The sequence below is a fragment of the Marmota flaviventris genome, chromosome 14 (assembly GCF_047511675.1).
Source record: "Marmota flaviventris isolate mMarFla1 chromosome 14, mMarFla1.hap1, whole genome shotgun sequence".
Lineage (NCBI taxonomy): Eukaryota > Metazoa > Chordata > Mammalia > Rodentia > Sciuridae > Marmota > Marmota flaviventris.
The window spans coordinates 25,418,694-25,434,245 of NC_092511.1; the positions used below are offsets into that span (position 1 = coordinate 25,418,694).

At 40.3% G+C, this 15,552-nt stretch overlaps 1 protein-coding gene across 4 annotated transcripts in view; it reads left to right on the forward strand.

The window, feature by feature from the left end:
- Ltbp1 (latent transforming growth factor beta binding protein 1) overlaps nt 1–15,552 on the forward strand; it is a 401,517-nt gene that overhangs the window by 50,625 nt on the left and 335,340 nt on the right. For all 4 annotated transcript variants that reach the window (XM_027933415.2, XM_071601479.1, XM_071601480.1 and 1 more), the window contains exon 3: nt 237–534. In XM_027933415.2, the coding sequence (XP_027789216.2) occupies nt 237–534 (298 nt within the window). The remainder of the gene's footprint in view (nt 1–236; nt 535–15,552) is intronic.

A 15,552-nucleotide genomic window follows, 5' to 3' on the forward strand; every position in this document is an offset into this window, starting at 1 on the left:
ATTTGTTGGTATATGTTTGAGTGGTGCTGGGTACCCAGGCCACCATTAATAGATATTAGCTGCCTTCATCTTCATCATCATTGTCGCCATCATCATCATCATCATCATCACTGCTTAAGGTTAGCTCTATTTTATTGAAGAGCATCAGGATGCTACAGTTAACCCTTGAGAAGAATTAGTGAAGTCTACTGTGAATTAGTGAAGTCAAAGCTGTGTCTCCTGTTATCTTTTTGCAGCAAGCTGTGTTCCACCATGCCAGAATGGAGGGATGTGTCTCCGGCCTCAACTCTGTGTGTGTAAACCGGGGACCAAGGGCAAAGCCTGTGAGACGACAGTTGCCCAGGACACCTCGTCACCAGTCTTTGGAGGGCAGAATCCTGGGGTTGCCTCCTCTTGGGTTCCTCCTGAGCAAGCAGTAAAGCACACTGCATCTAAGAAGGCAGACCCTCTACCAAGAGTCAGTCCTGTGGCCCAGATGACCTTGACCCTCAAGCCAAAGCCTTCAGTAGGAGTCTCCCAGCAGATCCATTCTCAGTGAGTGTTTTGTTCTTGCCTCTGGATGAGGGACACCTTAATCACTCTCTTTTTCCTGCAGTTTGCAGAGATCACTTGAATAACAATGTCTTTCTTTCCTTTCCTCAAGGGTTTACACATCAGGCTTACATATCAAGACTCTTAAAAAAATTATTTGATATGTGCATTTAGCTTTTGCAGGGCAAATTTACCGTAAGTATGAACCATAGCAATAAACAGGATAACCAGTGTTGGAAGAGAATAATAAGGATACCTGACTATGGCAGAGTTGTGAGTTTGAAATTCTTTTTTTTTAAGGGGAGAGTGTTGTGCTGTAATGTTTTGAAGTAATAATCTGAGAAAGAGAAACTATGATTATTTTTTAAAGATAATGGGAAAGGTAGGAACACAGCTTTGTACAGAGAATGTATTCAAGTGAATGTGAGTCCTTGGAAGGAAATAATTCCTTAACCTCAGTAGCAGGTTCAGTGTATCTTCTTTTAACACCGTGCTTACCTCCCAGTTGCCACGCAGGGCAGGTCCATTTTTGGTGAATGAGCTTGCTTTCTATTTATGGAATGTGGTTTTTTTCTTAGGGTTAGGGAGTAAGCACTGTGCTGATTAAGATGAGAACTCTGGGGAAGAAAGATCATCCCTGTCCTTCTGTGAGCAGCATGAGAAACAGCCCTTTGGACGCATGGGGTCCTTACACAAATTGTCTCCTCTTGATGGGCTGCTCTACGTGAATAATAAGATGCAGATTTTACTGCAACTATCACTTGTCCTGTCTAGGAATGTAAAATACAGGAAGTCCCCTTCTTAAAAATGGACTGACCCAACAGTTCATGTGTAAGTCACTTGCTTGGAATTTCAAATGCTCTTCCCCACATAGAGACAATTTCCACAGGGTGTTTAGTATTCAGTGAGCCCACAGAGGTTATTTAATCTGGTGCTATAGATGAAATTATCCTAATTGATACTTCCCCTTCGAACTGGCCACCTACTGTTCCTGCTCAGTGGGGTCCTTAGAACTTTTTCCTTTCTCCTTTTATTCATCCCGTGGTTCTCTCTTTTTTTTTCTGTTGTTTTCTTCATTTTTGTCTCATTTCTTCTTTTCTCATAGCACTTCCGTTCTACTGTAATAAATGAATTTGGGGGCTAGATGGAAGTCTAACCACTTTGCTGGCATTTCAGTTGGAAAACTCATCCTGGAGCTCTTAAGAGAAGGAATGGTAGGTCTAACTAAAACTTAGTAAGAACATTCTATATGAGAGGGACTGTTTTAAATACTCCACATGTATTAATAATTTGCAGTTTACAATGACCCTGTAAGGTAGGTACTGTTATCAACCCTTCTTTACAGATGAGAAAACTGAAGTTCAGAGTGGGTAAGTGGTTTGTTTCAGGTCACATAGGTAATTGATAAGTGATAGTGTTAGGATTTGAAGATGGGTAGTTTGTCCTAGCATGTAGGCCCTATTGGAGAGAGTTGGCAAATATTTTCTGCAAAGAACTAGATAGTAAACATTTCCAGATTTGTGGGACCCATGGTTTCTGTTGGAGCTACCCAGTTCTGCCATTGTAGCAGAAAAGCAGCCTAGACAATGCTAGAGAAGGACATTGTGTATGGTGTTCCAAAAAAAAACTTCACTTATGGTCAGTGAAATTCGAATTTCATATAAATTTCACATCATGGAATATTATTCTTCTTTTGATGTTTTTCTTGGTCATGTAAAAATCATTCTTAGGGGCCATACAAAAACAAGCTGAGGGCTGGATTTGGCCCATGAACTGCAGTTGCTCACCCTTTCTTTAAAGGATAATAGTGCTTTTTTTGGTGCCAGATTATGAATATAACTGTGTGTCCTTGGAATGATATAAAGCTTTGATTATATCATAGCCAGACATCTCCCTTCCAGCATTGTTCTGATCTTAAAAACAAAGAACAATTCTATGTTGAACTATGCTTTGGCGATCAAGAGAGTCAGATTACTGTGCATTGCAAGTATTTTTTCTACCGTTATTACTTACATAAACTGTGAAGTAATTTATAGCAACATTGTCAGTCTCGAGTATCACCATCTACTCTTTGAATCTGCCCGTCTACTATGTGTGTGTGTGTGTATATATGTATATATATGTGCAATGTGTATATATATATATATATATGTATATGTACATGCACAATGTGTGTGTGTGTGTGTACACACACATATACATACATATATATATATATATATATATATATATATATATATATATATAAATATGGATTGTTAGTAAGAACCATTTCTTAGATAAAAGAACAACATTTCTTCTCTTCCTCCTCTTGCTTTTCTTTCTTTTCCTCCTTCTTCTTCCTGCTCTTCTTTCTCCTTTTCTTCTTCCTCTTCTTTCTCATCCTCTCCCTTCTCCTTCTCCTTGTTTCTAGCAACGTTGTAGTTTGGACAAGAATGTTGTGAGTCAAAGAGGCCAAGGTTTCAGCTCTGACTCGGCTTTGGTAAAATAAAAGTCATTAGGTAATTTGCTCTGGAGACTTCGTCTGCTGAATCAAGATGCTTTTAATGGTACTGGATTGTAGGCATGAGTACATGGGCGTGCCTGCTGTGTGCTCTTGGGTAAGAAGAGATGCCTAAGATGCTATCAATTCTGATTTACTTAATATGCTTTTATAGATTACAGGTCTTTATTTGGTCCCTGCAGGGAGAATTAAATCCTATTCTTAAGGAGATTTTGAAATAAGTGATCTATAACCTTAGAGGAGCACAAAGGAATCGACAATGTTGGCCCATTGATCAAATTAGGTAATGACACAATCATTTCAAATCGTATTTAATCAAACTGCCAAGGAGTCCCTAGGATAGGCCCATTTTGGCCACTTTTTCTTCTATTTAAAAAACATTGCCTATTTTAGGGTTTTTCAAGGTGTTGTTTATTTTAACAAAGGGAAGATTGATTAGGCCTCTTTAAAATAAAGTTGCTTAAAATGCCAGAATGTCAGTGCTAACATTCATCCCGTGGCATGTGAAGTGCTTTGGTCTTGACCATTGGTTCAGCAAGTTTTTGTCACGTATTTCCCTGTAGAGTGGGTGCTGTTCCAGGGCCTGGGGACCACTGAGCAGCCAGACGCAGTGCCTGCTTTCCTGAAGAGCACAGTCTACAGAGGGCCAGACCACTGACAAGTGATGTCATTAAATTCACGTCTGGTTGTGTTATGTGCTGTGGCAGTGGAGGCCGGAGAGTGCTGGGTGGGTGTCAGGTGGAGAGGGGCAGTGGCTTAAGACAGACTGTGAGGAATGGCGCTGATGACAAGTGGCATTTAAGGAAGAGCCTGAAGGAGGGAGGGCAGGGACCATGCATAAAGAAGAGCTGGAGAAGAGGCCTGGCATGTTGGAGAGGCAGCTTGGGCTGGTGAAACTGGATTGTTAGAATAACACATATTAGACGGATTGGTTTAACCCTTGGCTAATTTGGTTGTAGGTGCTTGACTTAAAACAGAATACTAGCAAAGTTCTGTAGGGACTCAAAGGAAGAAGTGGCTGTTTCTGGATTTTGGAGTGTTTGGGAAGTGGAGGTTCAAGGAGAGGCCTCTGGAGAAGGTGGTTTATGAGCTTGAAAAGTCAGCTGAATTCAGACACAGAATCGAGCAGTGCATTTCTGGAGGAGGCAGCGATGTGAGATCACAGCACGGGCTGTATTAATTATCTCCTGTATAACAAATCAGCTCGAAGCTTAGCAGGCAGCATTTACTGATTGACAGTCTGTGTGTCAGGAATCCAGGAGGCACATGGTTAGGAGCCCTGGCTCAGAGTCTCTCCCGAGGTTGCAAGTCCAGCAATCAGCAGGGCAGCTGTCTTCTGGAGCTCTGCTGAGCTGGGGGTCCACCACAGCACGGCTCACACCCTTGGTTTTCAGAAGGAGGCCTCAGCTCCAAGACTGGCTATTGGAACGAAGCTTCCCCTTCTCTCTGTGTGGACCTTTCCGAATGGCTGTTAGAGTGTCTTCATGACATGGCTGCTGGCCCCTCCCCAAGTCAGTGATCCCAGCCTAGGAGCGCCAGGGGAAAGCTACAGTGACTATGTAGTTTGTGGTCCTGTTGAAGGCACACCCTCACTGCCACAATATTCTGCTCATTAGAAGTGAATCACTAAGTCTGGTCCACATTCAGAAGGACTAGCATTGTAGGGAGAAATATCAAGAAATCTGTGAACATATGCACATTTAGGATATGATTCAATTGGAGCTTGATATAAATGAAGACTAGTGGTAATATAGGCATGAAAGATTGGTTGAAAACCAGGGTAATGATAAACACACACACACACACAAAATAGAAAATAAAAGCAACAGAGGGAGAACTTGTAGTTTTAAAAAAAAGCTTAAGAAACTCATTAACCGATTCCAATAGTTTTGTGCAAATGCTAAAGTTGGTTAGAAACTTGATGGTCTGAGCGAATGATGGTTGGTTTTGGCGGGTTGTGGTGATTGCACTGTGGTTGTTTGGAAGGAGGGGTATTTACAGATGAAAGTGTGTGATGTCTGAGATTTAATTCACAATAGTGAAGTGGGTTGAGGTACAGAGTAATGAGATCATCTGTGAGGTGATCATTACTGAAGCTGGATAAGGGGGTTTCTTACAAAACACTCCCTTTTTATATTTTTGAAATTTTCTGTAATAAAGACTAATAAAAGGAAGTTTGAAGTAAAAGAATCCTGCAATTTTACTTGGGCTTTGGAAGATTAGTCTCATTGTGGGATCTAAAATGGTCTTAGAAGATGGCTCTGAATCAGGTACAGTAGAGGTAATAATGCAGAGGAGGGAAATGACCTTGAGTTAGAGTCATGAAAAACCTTGGCACCTAATTGAACTTGGAAAGCAAAGGAGAAGAGAATCAGATAAGGACCTGGCTTGTGACTATGAGAGAAAGGAAGGATGTGGAGGCCTTTACATTTTGCTGGTTTTTGAGGATTGCTTCAGTAGGATCATGAATCTCCAGGGTCTTTGAAGGTATTTGGTACTTGATGAATGGTGTGGTCTTTGACAGAGCCTTATATTGGAGTAGTTGGTCATCCTCTGTACCTGACTAGAGAGTAAGGCAGCTAGGTATCAGTAGTACAAAGCTGGTTACTTGGTCAGGTACGGGTTTGGAAGGACTTTGACCAGTAAATTCTGGCATTAGTCATTAATGTAGTTGGTAATTTCATTCATGTTTTTCATTGATGTTTATTATTATCGTGTTACTTTCCTAGTCTCCTGGGCCACATCACGAATATTCCATGAAGAAGAGATCAAATATACTTATCTTGCTGTACACAAACATTTGCAGACACTTCTCTGATTCTTTACATTTTATTCTACTTCACAATACTGGAATACTTCTAGAGCCCATGTTAGCTTCAGGTTGCTATCATACTTGCCTTCTGCCAGGGGTAGCTGTCAAGGTGGTCATGCATGTCTGCTTACAAGAGCATCCCAGGTCTGTCTTTGTTTTTATATATAAAAAGATGTTAATGCTTATAAATTATGGCCAGAAGAATCCACAAAAGGGCAAAATTCAAAAATTTCCAGCTTTCTGGAGATTTTTCATTCTGTTACAGCCATTTTGACTCTCGGTGCTGCTAAATGAGGCCGTCTAGACTTGTGTGAAGTGCTCGTTTTTATCCTTGTTCATCATGATGGGTGTCACAGACACTTGACCATGGGAGCACGAGGTGAAGGTCAGAAGGGACATTCTTCAGCTGCTATGGTCTTCTGGTTGTTTAGGGAATGTTGGTACAGTGATCACTGCTTTGCCATATGGGGGAGCCGTTATCTGAACTGTGTAAGGAGGAAGCACTTTCATAGGAGAAAATGTGCCCAGTCTCCTGTCTTTGAGCTCCAGCAGGAAGTCTGGTTTTACTCAGGATGTGGCTGTCAGATCTATCTGGAGAGCTCACATGTAGCCAATCTTTCTTCCCAGGATGGCCATTTTCGTCATCTAATGGTGTCCTGATGTGGCAAAGGAGCCCTTAGTTCCTCTGGAAAATCTTTTTTTTCCCCCCTGTCTCAATCCATATGAGAGAACTAAATTTACTTAATGGCATTGATCATTTCTCTTTTCTATCATCTTCCCAGAGATGTGGCGAAGATAAAAGAAGCACATTAGAAAGTGTTCTTTTAAAAAGTGGGAATAATTAAAATGTGTTCTGTATTTATCAAATGAGTTTATAGTGTGCCAGATATTTTCTAAATATAGAGAAGGCCCTTTGAAACCCACACAGAGACGATGGGGTCTACTTTCAGAGTTCTCGAGAATCAAGTACTTGACGTTTATTCTGGGTCAGTTGATAGGAGGGGTGATGAGTGATGTCCATCATGATGAGAAGAGGGTGTGGCGCTGTGCTTTTTCTCTGCCTGGTTCTTATCTTTTAGTCCCTGTGGTTGTGAGTCTTCAAGAAAGACTGCATGCTGTGCTACCTACAAGAATGGAAGACCTTGTGGAATGTTCCTGGAAGTATTTGCCAAAGCAGATGAACTTTGAAAAGTTCTGATGAACAAGAAAACTCAAGCTCATTCCCTTTATTTGGATTTTTCACAAAAGAAAAAAAAAAAAATAAAAGCCCATTATAAAGCTAAATCAACAGTTAAAACTTCAGGGAGTGTTCAGGGTTTTTTTTTTTTTTTTTTTTTCCAGCATGAATAGTTCATATTGGGACCTTCAGGGAACTTGTTAAAACAGCTAAGGAGCTCTGTGTGGTGGCATATGCATGTAATCCCAGTGACTGAGGAAGCTGAGGCAGGAGGAACACAAGTTTGAGGCCAGCCTCAGCAACTTAGCAAGACCCTGTCCCAAAACAAAACAAAAGGGCTGGGATATAGCTCATTGAGAAAGCACCTCTGGGATTAATCCCCAATAACCCACTCACCCCCAAATTAATTCTAGAAATTAGCCAGGGAATTGGTCATCCCTCAAGTAGATGATTTCCCGAAATGGTCACTCTCAGACACAGGGAGATTCTGCTCAATGAAGAGCCCTCACCTTGGCCTCCTGACCCTCCTCTAGGTTTCTTCTCTGAACTTTCCTGTACTTACTCTGAGCTCTTATTACACAGTCTCTTCTTTCCTTATCCACAGAGAAATACAGAAGAACTTCAATAAATGTTTGCTTAACAATTTTTTTTTTCAAGTTTTGACAGTATCTAAATCCCTGTCTGCAGGAGTGACTTTTTCCCCTTTGGGATAATGCCATTTGCCTTTGTAAAGCAGGGAATACTTTGCAGGCTACTGTGCATTCCTTATTGTATATGATCTGTCCAACAAACCTATGAGGAGGATGAAGGTTTGATCTCTATGAGGTGTGGTGGGGGGAAAGACAGCAATTAGAAAATTGAAGAAAAGGAACTTAATCTAAGGACTTCATCTCTCATTTCATGATACCTTCAAGATGGGGTAAGAACCAAAATTCTGAACCAATGGTTGATTTTATCATTATATACAAATTTTAGAAAACTTTTTAAAACTAGAAATTAAATGGAAATTACAAACAAAAAAGTATAAAAATCAAAAGTGCACACAGCCTAATGGTTATTCCAAAGTAATACCAAACTCAGGGAGGTACCATCCATGTTACAGAACAGAACATTACCAGCACCACACATCCGTGTTCTAGATCCACCTTCTCCCTCCTCCTCAAAAGGAGCTGCTTTCTTGACTTTTAGCACCAGAGGTCAGTTTTGCCTGACTTTGAACTGTATGTAAGTGACACAGCTTATATTTTTCGACTTAGCATTATGTCTGGGATTCATCTACGTAGTTCTCTCTGTAGCTTGTCCATTTACTTTGCCAAAGATTATTTCATCATATGAATATACCACAATTTCTTTTTAAATATTTACTTTATAGTTTTCGGTGGACACAACATCTTTATTTTATTTTTATGTGGTGCTGAGGATCGAACCCAGCACCCCCATGCATGCCAGGCGAGCGTGCTACTGCCTGAGCCACATCCCCAGCCCACCACAATTTCTTATTTATGCTGCTCCTGAAAGATGTTTGGATTTTTTCCAATTTTTTGACTTTTTTTTTTTAAACTTCTAGCTATACTGAGGAATAATTGACAAAAATTGTCTATAATTACAGTGTGAAATGCGATGCTTTGATATACGTGTACATGGTGAAATGAGCACCATAATGAAACTAATTAACATATCTATCATCTCACATAATTACCATCTTTTGTTGTTTGTGGTAAGAACATTAAAGACCTACTCTTTTAGTAAGTTTCAGGGATACAGTAGTATCAGTAAGTATTGTCATCATGCGGGCTGTTAGATCTCCATAACTTATTCACTCAGCGTAACTGAAATTCTGTACCTTTTGGCCAATTTTTGGCTCTTGTGAGTACTGCTGTGCCAATGTGTACATGTGAGAATTCCAGAAGGCCTCTTCACTCATTAGAAAACCAACCTCTGCATATAGCAATGTCAAGGTTTGAGAAACTCATGTAAAATATGATCATATCACTAGCTGTGGGTTAGTGGTATTTTGTTTGAGGAAGACAGACACCTGGGGAAAACAATGAGAAGAGATAACTTTTTGAGGAACTGAAAACAAGGTTCTCTTGATTTTTCCTCCTTAGACTTCAAGGGAAGTGTAGATTATGGAATGGGGGTGGGAGAGACAGGTTCTGAAGGTTGAATCTGTGTTTTACCTATTTATCTGTCCCTCAAAGGGGTTAGAGATGATCTGGCAGAGAGCAGATCCCATGGTTCCAGAGGCAAGAACTTATAAGCAGGAAGAATGTCTACTTCTGTATTATGGAGAAAAGGAACCCTAGATTTGCTAATCTAGGAAAAAAAGGTTTTTGTTCAGGATTGCTATTTTTTGGACAAGATGTTTATGTGTATATGCACAATAGCAAGAGGAACCAGAAAGATCAGGTGGAATTAAATAGTGGATTGGAGACTATTCCTTTAGCTCTTTGGAGTTAGGTGGACCTTCCTGAGTAGGGTGGGAAAGTCTGCTCTCTCCTGTGTGCCCCGAGCCTGGACTTCATACAGTTCTAGAGGACTAAATCCAAACCAGGGCCCATAGCTAGAGAGACCTTCTCAAAATGTTAGTCTTCTCTTGCCTGCCTTGCCTAAGGGCCTTCACTGGCTTCTCAGCTAGTGAGGACAAAGATGAAAGTTCTCCACACTGTGGGATCGGACTTCCTGGTCTCACATCTACTCTGACCCCTGGTTGTTACCCTAGTCATAGGCATCTCTCAGAGCTCTGCTCATTCTTTCTCTGTCTGTAATGGAGCCTGCTCTAAGGAACATCCCTGAACTCTAATGATCTCAGTTCCCACAGAGAAACATCCTGGACACCTCAGTTACTCCCCGAAAGATGCTCTCACAGTACCACATGCTTTTCCTTTTCCTTTGTAGCATTCACTTCCACTTGTAAGAGTCTGTGATTTCCTCTGCCTGGCATAGTGCTTACTTGGTGAGTGAATAAATGAGGATGATATTACATGAGTGCTGTGAGTCTTAAAGTCAGACCAAGCAGGAATGCAGATATTAGCTCATCATCTAGGTGCCTCAGTCTTCACAAGGTGAAAAGAAGAGACCCATCCACAGAGCCACTGGGAAGAGTAGGCAGAAGTTTACTCAGTCATCCCAGTCACCACCGGGACAGTAAGGAGTTCAGCGATTGCATCCTGTTCTCTTGTGATATTCTAGGTGATGAGGGGACCCATTTCTTGCGCATCTCTGGGTGTTGTAAGAGTTTTGCATGGGTCAGACTATAGTTTTATTTTTGGGTCGTGTGTCCTTGACGTTGCAGAGATGAGTCTTCTTGGCCGTTATGCTTCTGAGGATTCTTCTGATGGTCATAAGGCATTTAACAAGCCAAAGGGTGACAGCAAAGCCCAGGCAGATCTTGGGAAAGTTATGACACTGTTACTATAAATCCAGTTTATGAGCTTGAAACTTCCTAGTACTCACAAGTATCAAGTTAAATATTGATTTGAACCTTAACACATTTGGCTCAAGTGCTTGTGGAAGCAAACAGGGATGTTCAGGCAAAAAAAAATTTTTTTTAACTTAGAGTTCATATAATTCCAGAGTTATGTGACTTAATGGAGATACAGGAGAGAGAGTTTATCAATATTAGTATCTTTGAGTAGAATTAATCCTGGGTACTTGTCCCTTTGAAAATTATTATTTGAGCAAAATGTAAAATAGAACAAGAATTAGGGACACTTTTTTTTTTGTGTGTGTGTGTGGTACTGGGGATAGGACCCAGGTTTGCTTTCCTACTGAGCTCCACCCCCCAACCCTTTTTTTAGGATTTTTGAGGCAGAGTCTCACTAAGTTGCCCAGGTTGGTCTTGGATTGTCATCCTCTGCCTCAGCCTCCTGAGTGGCTGAGATTAAAGGTGTGTGCCACCATGCTTGGCAATTCTCCAGATTTTTCTACCAACATAAGCCAAAGTTTTATAACTACAGGAGGCTGAATGCCTGCCCAGAGTCACTCAGAAGGTAACTGCACTGATTGAATCAGGTATCCTAACCTCTTCCTTTGTGTTCTCCTGGCATCTTTCATGTGCCGTTGTCAGACTTCTTTTACCAAAATAATGAGAAACAAAGTACTTTGGACAACATTCTTGAAGTCTAGAATACAACTAGAAAGTGTAGAGGAGTGAACAATTGCAGTTATTCCATGAATCTCAACTCATTTGACAAAAAGTTATTTTCACATTAGTTAGAGAGTCACTGCAAATGTATTCTCTTTTGTGAAGAAAACGTGTGACCTCTTTGTTACAGTAAGTTGCCACTCCCCCGTCTTTAAAAATTAGCAGGAGTGTCGTATATAGTTACAGAATGTATTTTTGAAAAAAATTCTTATTTTAGGATTTTCTTGGACACAGGTATCACTTTTTGTTGCTTTCATAGCTCTGCCTTGTATTTCTTTGTCTGATGTTGGTATTTTGCCAAGTGCTGGTATTTGGAGATTTGATGGACAGAATCTAAAGTGAGACATCATTCTTAATTTGTTCAAAGCCTCTTTCTGCAGCAGCTAATCCTTCCTAATTATATTTCTAGGAAGGATGTTCTTAACTCGAACAGGAAGATGACAGAGACATTTTGAGAAGATTAGGACACACTCTACTCCCAGAAAAGAAAATCAGAAGGAAATGTTCTCCTATCCGCATTTCTTACTTCCTGCACACAACCAACTATGCCCTGTCACCCTTTTATGAAGCTCTTTTCTCTTTCTCTCTGTTCCTTTCATTCTTGTGGTCCCTATTTATCTCCTGGCTTTTAATTAAGCTATTTTTCAGGATCCTAAAAAACGCATTTCCATTAATGAGGCAGATATTTCACAGTTTAGTTGCCTTACTCTTTTGAAAGGTGATCCATGAATCTACATAATTGGAAAATTTTGTGTGCATCTTAGAAATACTTTATATAAGGTTGAAACACTTTGCAGTCCCCTTGAATAATTTGTTACTATATAGCTTTATATCAACTTATTGTAGTGAATGGAATTATGTGAATGGAAGCATGTTAGCCAGTGACATAGGTATGTTAGATTATTTCAGATCTTTACTGTTTTAAAAAGAGTAAATATGGTTACTGATAAGTAAGACTTTGATAAATCAAATAAATGTCAGTCTGTGAAGTCTTAATGATTTTGAATATTCTTGTGAGATGTGACCTTACTGCCTGGTTCACAGAATACTTTTAGTTTGTATAGATTTTTTTTTTAGTGAGGTTGAACATTTTTCATATTTTAGAAATCCTTTGTATTATTGTTGTGTAGTTTATTAGCATTATTCACACAATATTCTGTTACATGTTGTAAAAAAGTTTTCTATATTAAAGATCCTTTTAAGCAAACATTTCACGAAGCCCCAAGGGAGGACTTGTGCACAAAGACTGTTATTAGTATTATTGAAAATTTTAATCCCCCAATCTGAAAGAAACTTCTTAAATTGGATTTTTGGAAATTCCTACTTGCACATGAGTGAGTAGAAATTTGATTGAATACAATCTCTCAGTGCATGTCTAATTGGTTGCCTTATTTTCTGATTCATCATAATGAAGATGGACCCTTAATCTTCCTCATCTCCCCAATTCAGAATTTCAATTTATAATAGTTGATTGATTCATTTCACCAGGAAATATTTATTGAGTGCCAACTACATGTCAGATACTGATCTAGGTCCTCCTATTGGAGGGATCAAGATAACACGTCTGAAAAATAGAGAATCATATAGGACAGCACCCAGTGAACTGCTAAACTATGTGGTACCTGTTATAGATTCTGCTAGAGAATAAGGAAGGGGAAGGCCAGGTGGTGATGCATTCTGGCTGGGCACAATTCAAGAGCCACTTATCAAGCAGAAAGGAACTTTATTTTTAGAACACACCCTGCACCACAAGAGCTCTTCAGGAATTCCCTCAGAGCCCAACTGCCACCACTGGCTTCCAGCGAGCCTCTCAACCCGCCCCCCGCCTCCTCCTGCTCTTGAGGCTGATTGGCTGGGTCGTGTGGGCGGAGCCAAAAGAGTCCCCCAATGATCAGCTCCGTGGTCTAAAAGGGTGGGGAAACAGCCCAATGAGCATCACTGCAGAGGAGCCAATCAGCTGGCAGTTGGAAGTTTGCTGGGGCCACGGTTAGCCAATCAGCTGGAAGTTTACTGGGGCTCCTTTGGCAGTGGCTCTCAACAAGGTGTGTCTCTGGGACTGGAGTGAGAGGAAATTTGCTAACATCTGCAGGACTTGGAGAAGTGAAGGAGAGACTGGCTTTGTGAACAACAGGATGAAAGCTATGTCCTGTTTCCATAGGACTGTTGGGTGGTTGATCTCTTTAGGGGCAATTGAAGAACAGCAAGAAATGAGATTGGGTGGGGAGGTCCAGATTATGAAAGTCCTTGACAGTTGGGCACAGAGTCTTTGAGAGGGGCTGAGGGAATAGAAAGGTGGCTCCAGCAGCCACTGGTGGACTACGAGAGGGCCCTGTGTGAAGCAGGGCCAGTCATGGTGCTGTGGAAGTGTGAGGGAAGGGGGCCCAGGTGGTCAGTGGGCAGAATAGAGAAGGGATGCCTGAGCCTCCTGCCTCTCACAGGAACTTCTCCACGGGAGAGGAAATCTAATTTCCTTTAAAACAGAAAGGATTCAGAAGACCAGTTAAAGAGAACAGGGTCCAGGTTAAGGAATTAAGTGTAGCCTGATGTCCACCTGTCCCTCTAGTTAAGTTACATGGATTGGAGAAGCAGGGGCTCTCTTAAAATGCCTCCTTTTCCTTATTCCATTCTATCCCTGGATTCAAATTTACCAATTCAAAATCTAAACCAGATTCTGTTTCCTTCTGTGCCTGTCAGCTAACCATTTTCAAAACATATTTGGTAGCAATTCATCATGCTCTAGAGAAAAATCAAGGTCTTTTTTTATCCTTCCTTTTCAGATGTTCATCAGATTTTGATTTTCTACCTTTCTTGATCTTTGCTGCCTTTACTTTTTTTGCCATAACTACATCATGTTATCTTGGCCCTTTTCAACTTAAATCTGTGTCTGTGTGCTAAGCCAGGACTGCTCTGCTCACTGTGTTCCTCCTCGTCTAGGTGACGGAAACCTTACATCTTTCATGGTGTCTTTTCTGGTGAACTGGGAATGAGCTTGGGGTAATCACATGCACACGAATACACACAGGTGTGTAATAACCCACATGTTGCCAGTCTCTAAATCTCTTTCTAGTGGGACTGCATTCTCTTTATTATTATTATTTCAATAATTTAATATAAACTCACAATAATTAAAGACTGAAACATCAATTGCATATTTATAGGTGATGTTAAATTTTAATAAGCAATGCAGTTTTTGTTTCAGACTCCACATGTGTTTAGGTTAGCTTTTAAGGTCTAAAGATTGCTAGGAAAGTTTTTATGATTTGCTTTGTGAAGTACTCAGTCCAATGACATGCTCCATGATAGAAATAACAGTATTGCCTTTCACAAAATCAGTATTGTTTTCCAAACGAGTGAGGAAATGTTGTGCATCTTTTAAAAACCTACACATATCATCTTTACATTTAAATTAATGTAGGATGTTCATAAAAAGTAATAATGTGATCAAGCTCCATTAGGAGACCTTTGAAAAGAAACAAAAAAAGATTATTTGGGACTTTCAGTCTCACATGTGTGTATTAACTGTGTGCCAGGCACAGTGCTAGCTAATGTAAATATTCTTTAATTTCAATGAATAGGCCATCCCTGAAATATGTTTTTCTTTCTTTTTCTATTATTTTTAGAACAAGTAGCTATATTGTTATAGGACAAAATACATGTAACATTATTCTCTTTGTTGACATTAAATCAAATATTTGACTGGCTCAGTTAAAGCCCAGCTGTGGTATCAATGGGCCTAGAATCAGTTGATTAAATGAGTACCTGACTGCATCATTACCTGTACTCCAGGCGCAACTCTGAATTATAGACACAGCACTTGAGAAGATTTGTCTAGACTCTATTTTTACACACTTGGAACATTTCTAGATATTCTTGGTTTGGTGAATCAGGTGAAAGAAGGGAAGATTTTTGCCTGATCTGAAACACTGAGCAATAATAGCTCAGGAGCTCCTGTAGAGTTTTTGAAGAAAGAATTAAACCAACTGTAGGAGGGGGGAAAAAAAAAAAGGACTTTAGAAAGATGTGTGTGATATTTCCCAGGAATAGCAATATCTCATTGGGTTTGCTTTTTGTATGGAGACGCTGCCTCTAGTGTTTAGGAAAAACACACACTAGAAAATAGAGCAACATTATAGTGCCATCTGTCTTGAAAATGAATTATTTTTTATCGTCTGCTTTATAGTGGTTCCCAGACGTTGGAAAAATCTCAAAGAGCTTTGGGGCTATTTTGCATATGGGCAAGTTCAGCAGGCAGAAGCCTTTAAAGTTGTATTTCAAAGGCCTCAGGAGTTATCAATTTGATGTGATGAGATTGCTTCCCATGAGACTCTTAAGGAGCCCCTGCCCTCCATTCCCTTCAGAGCTCCCTGGGGGACAGGAGAGCA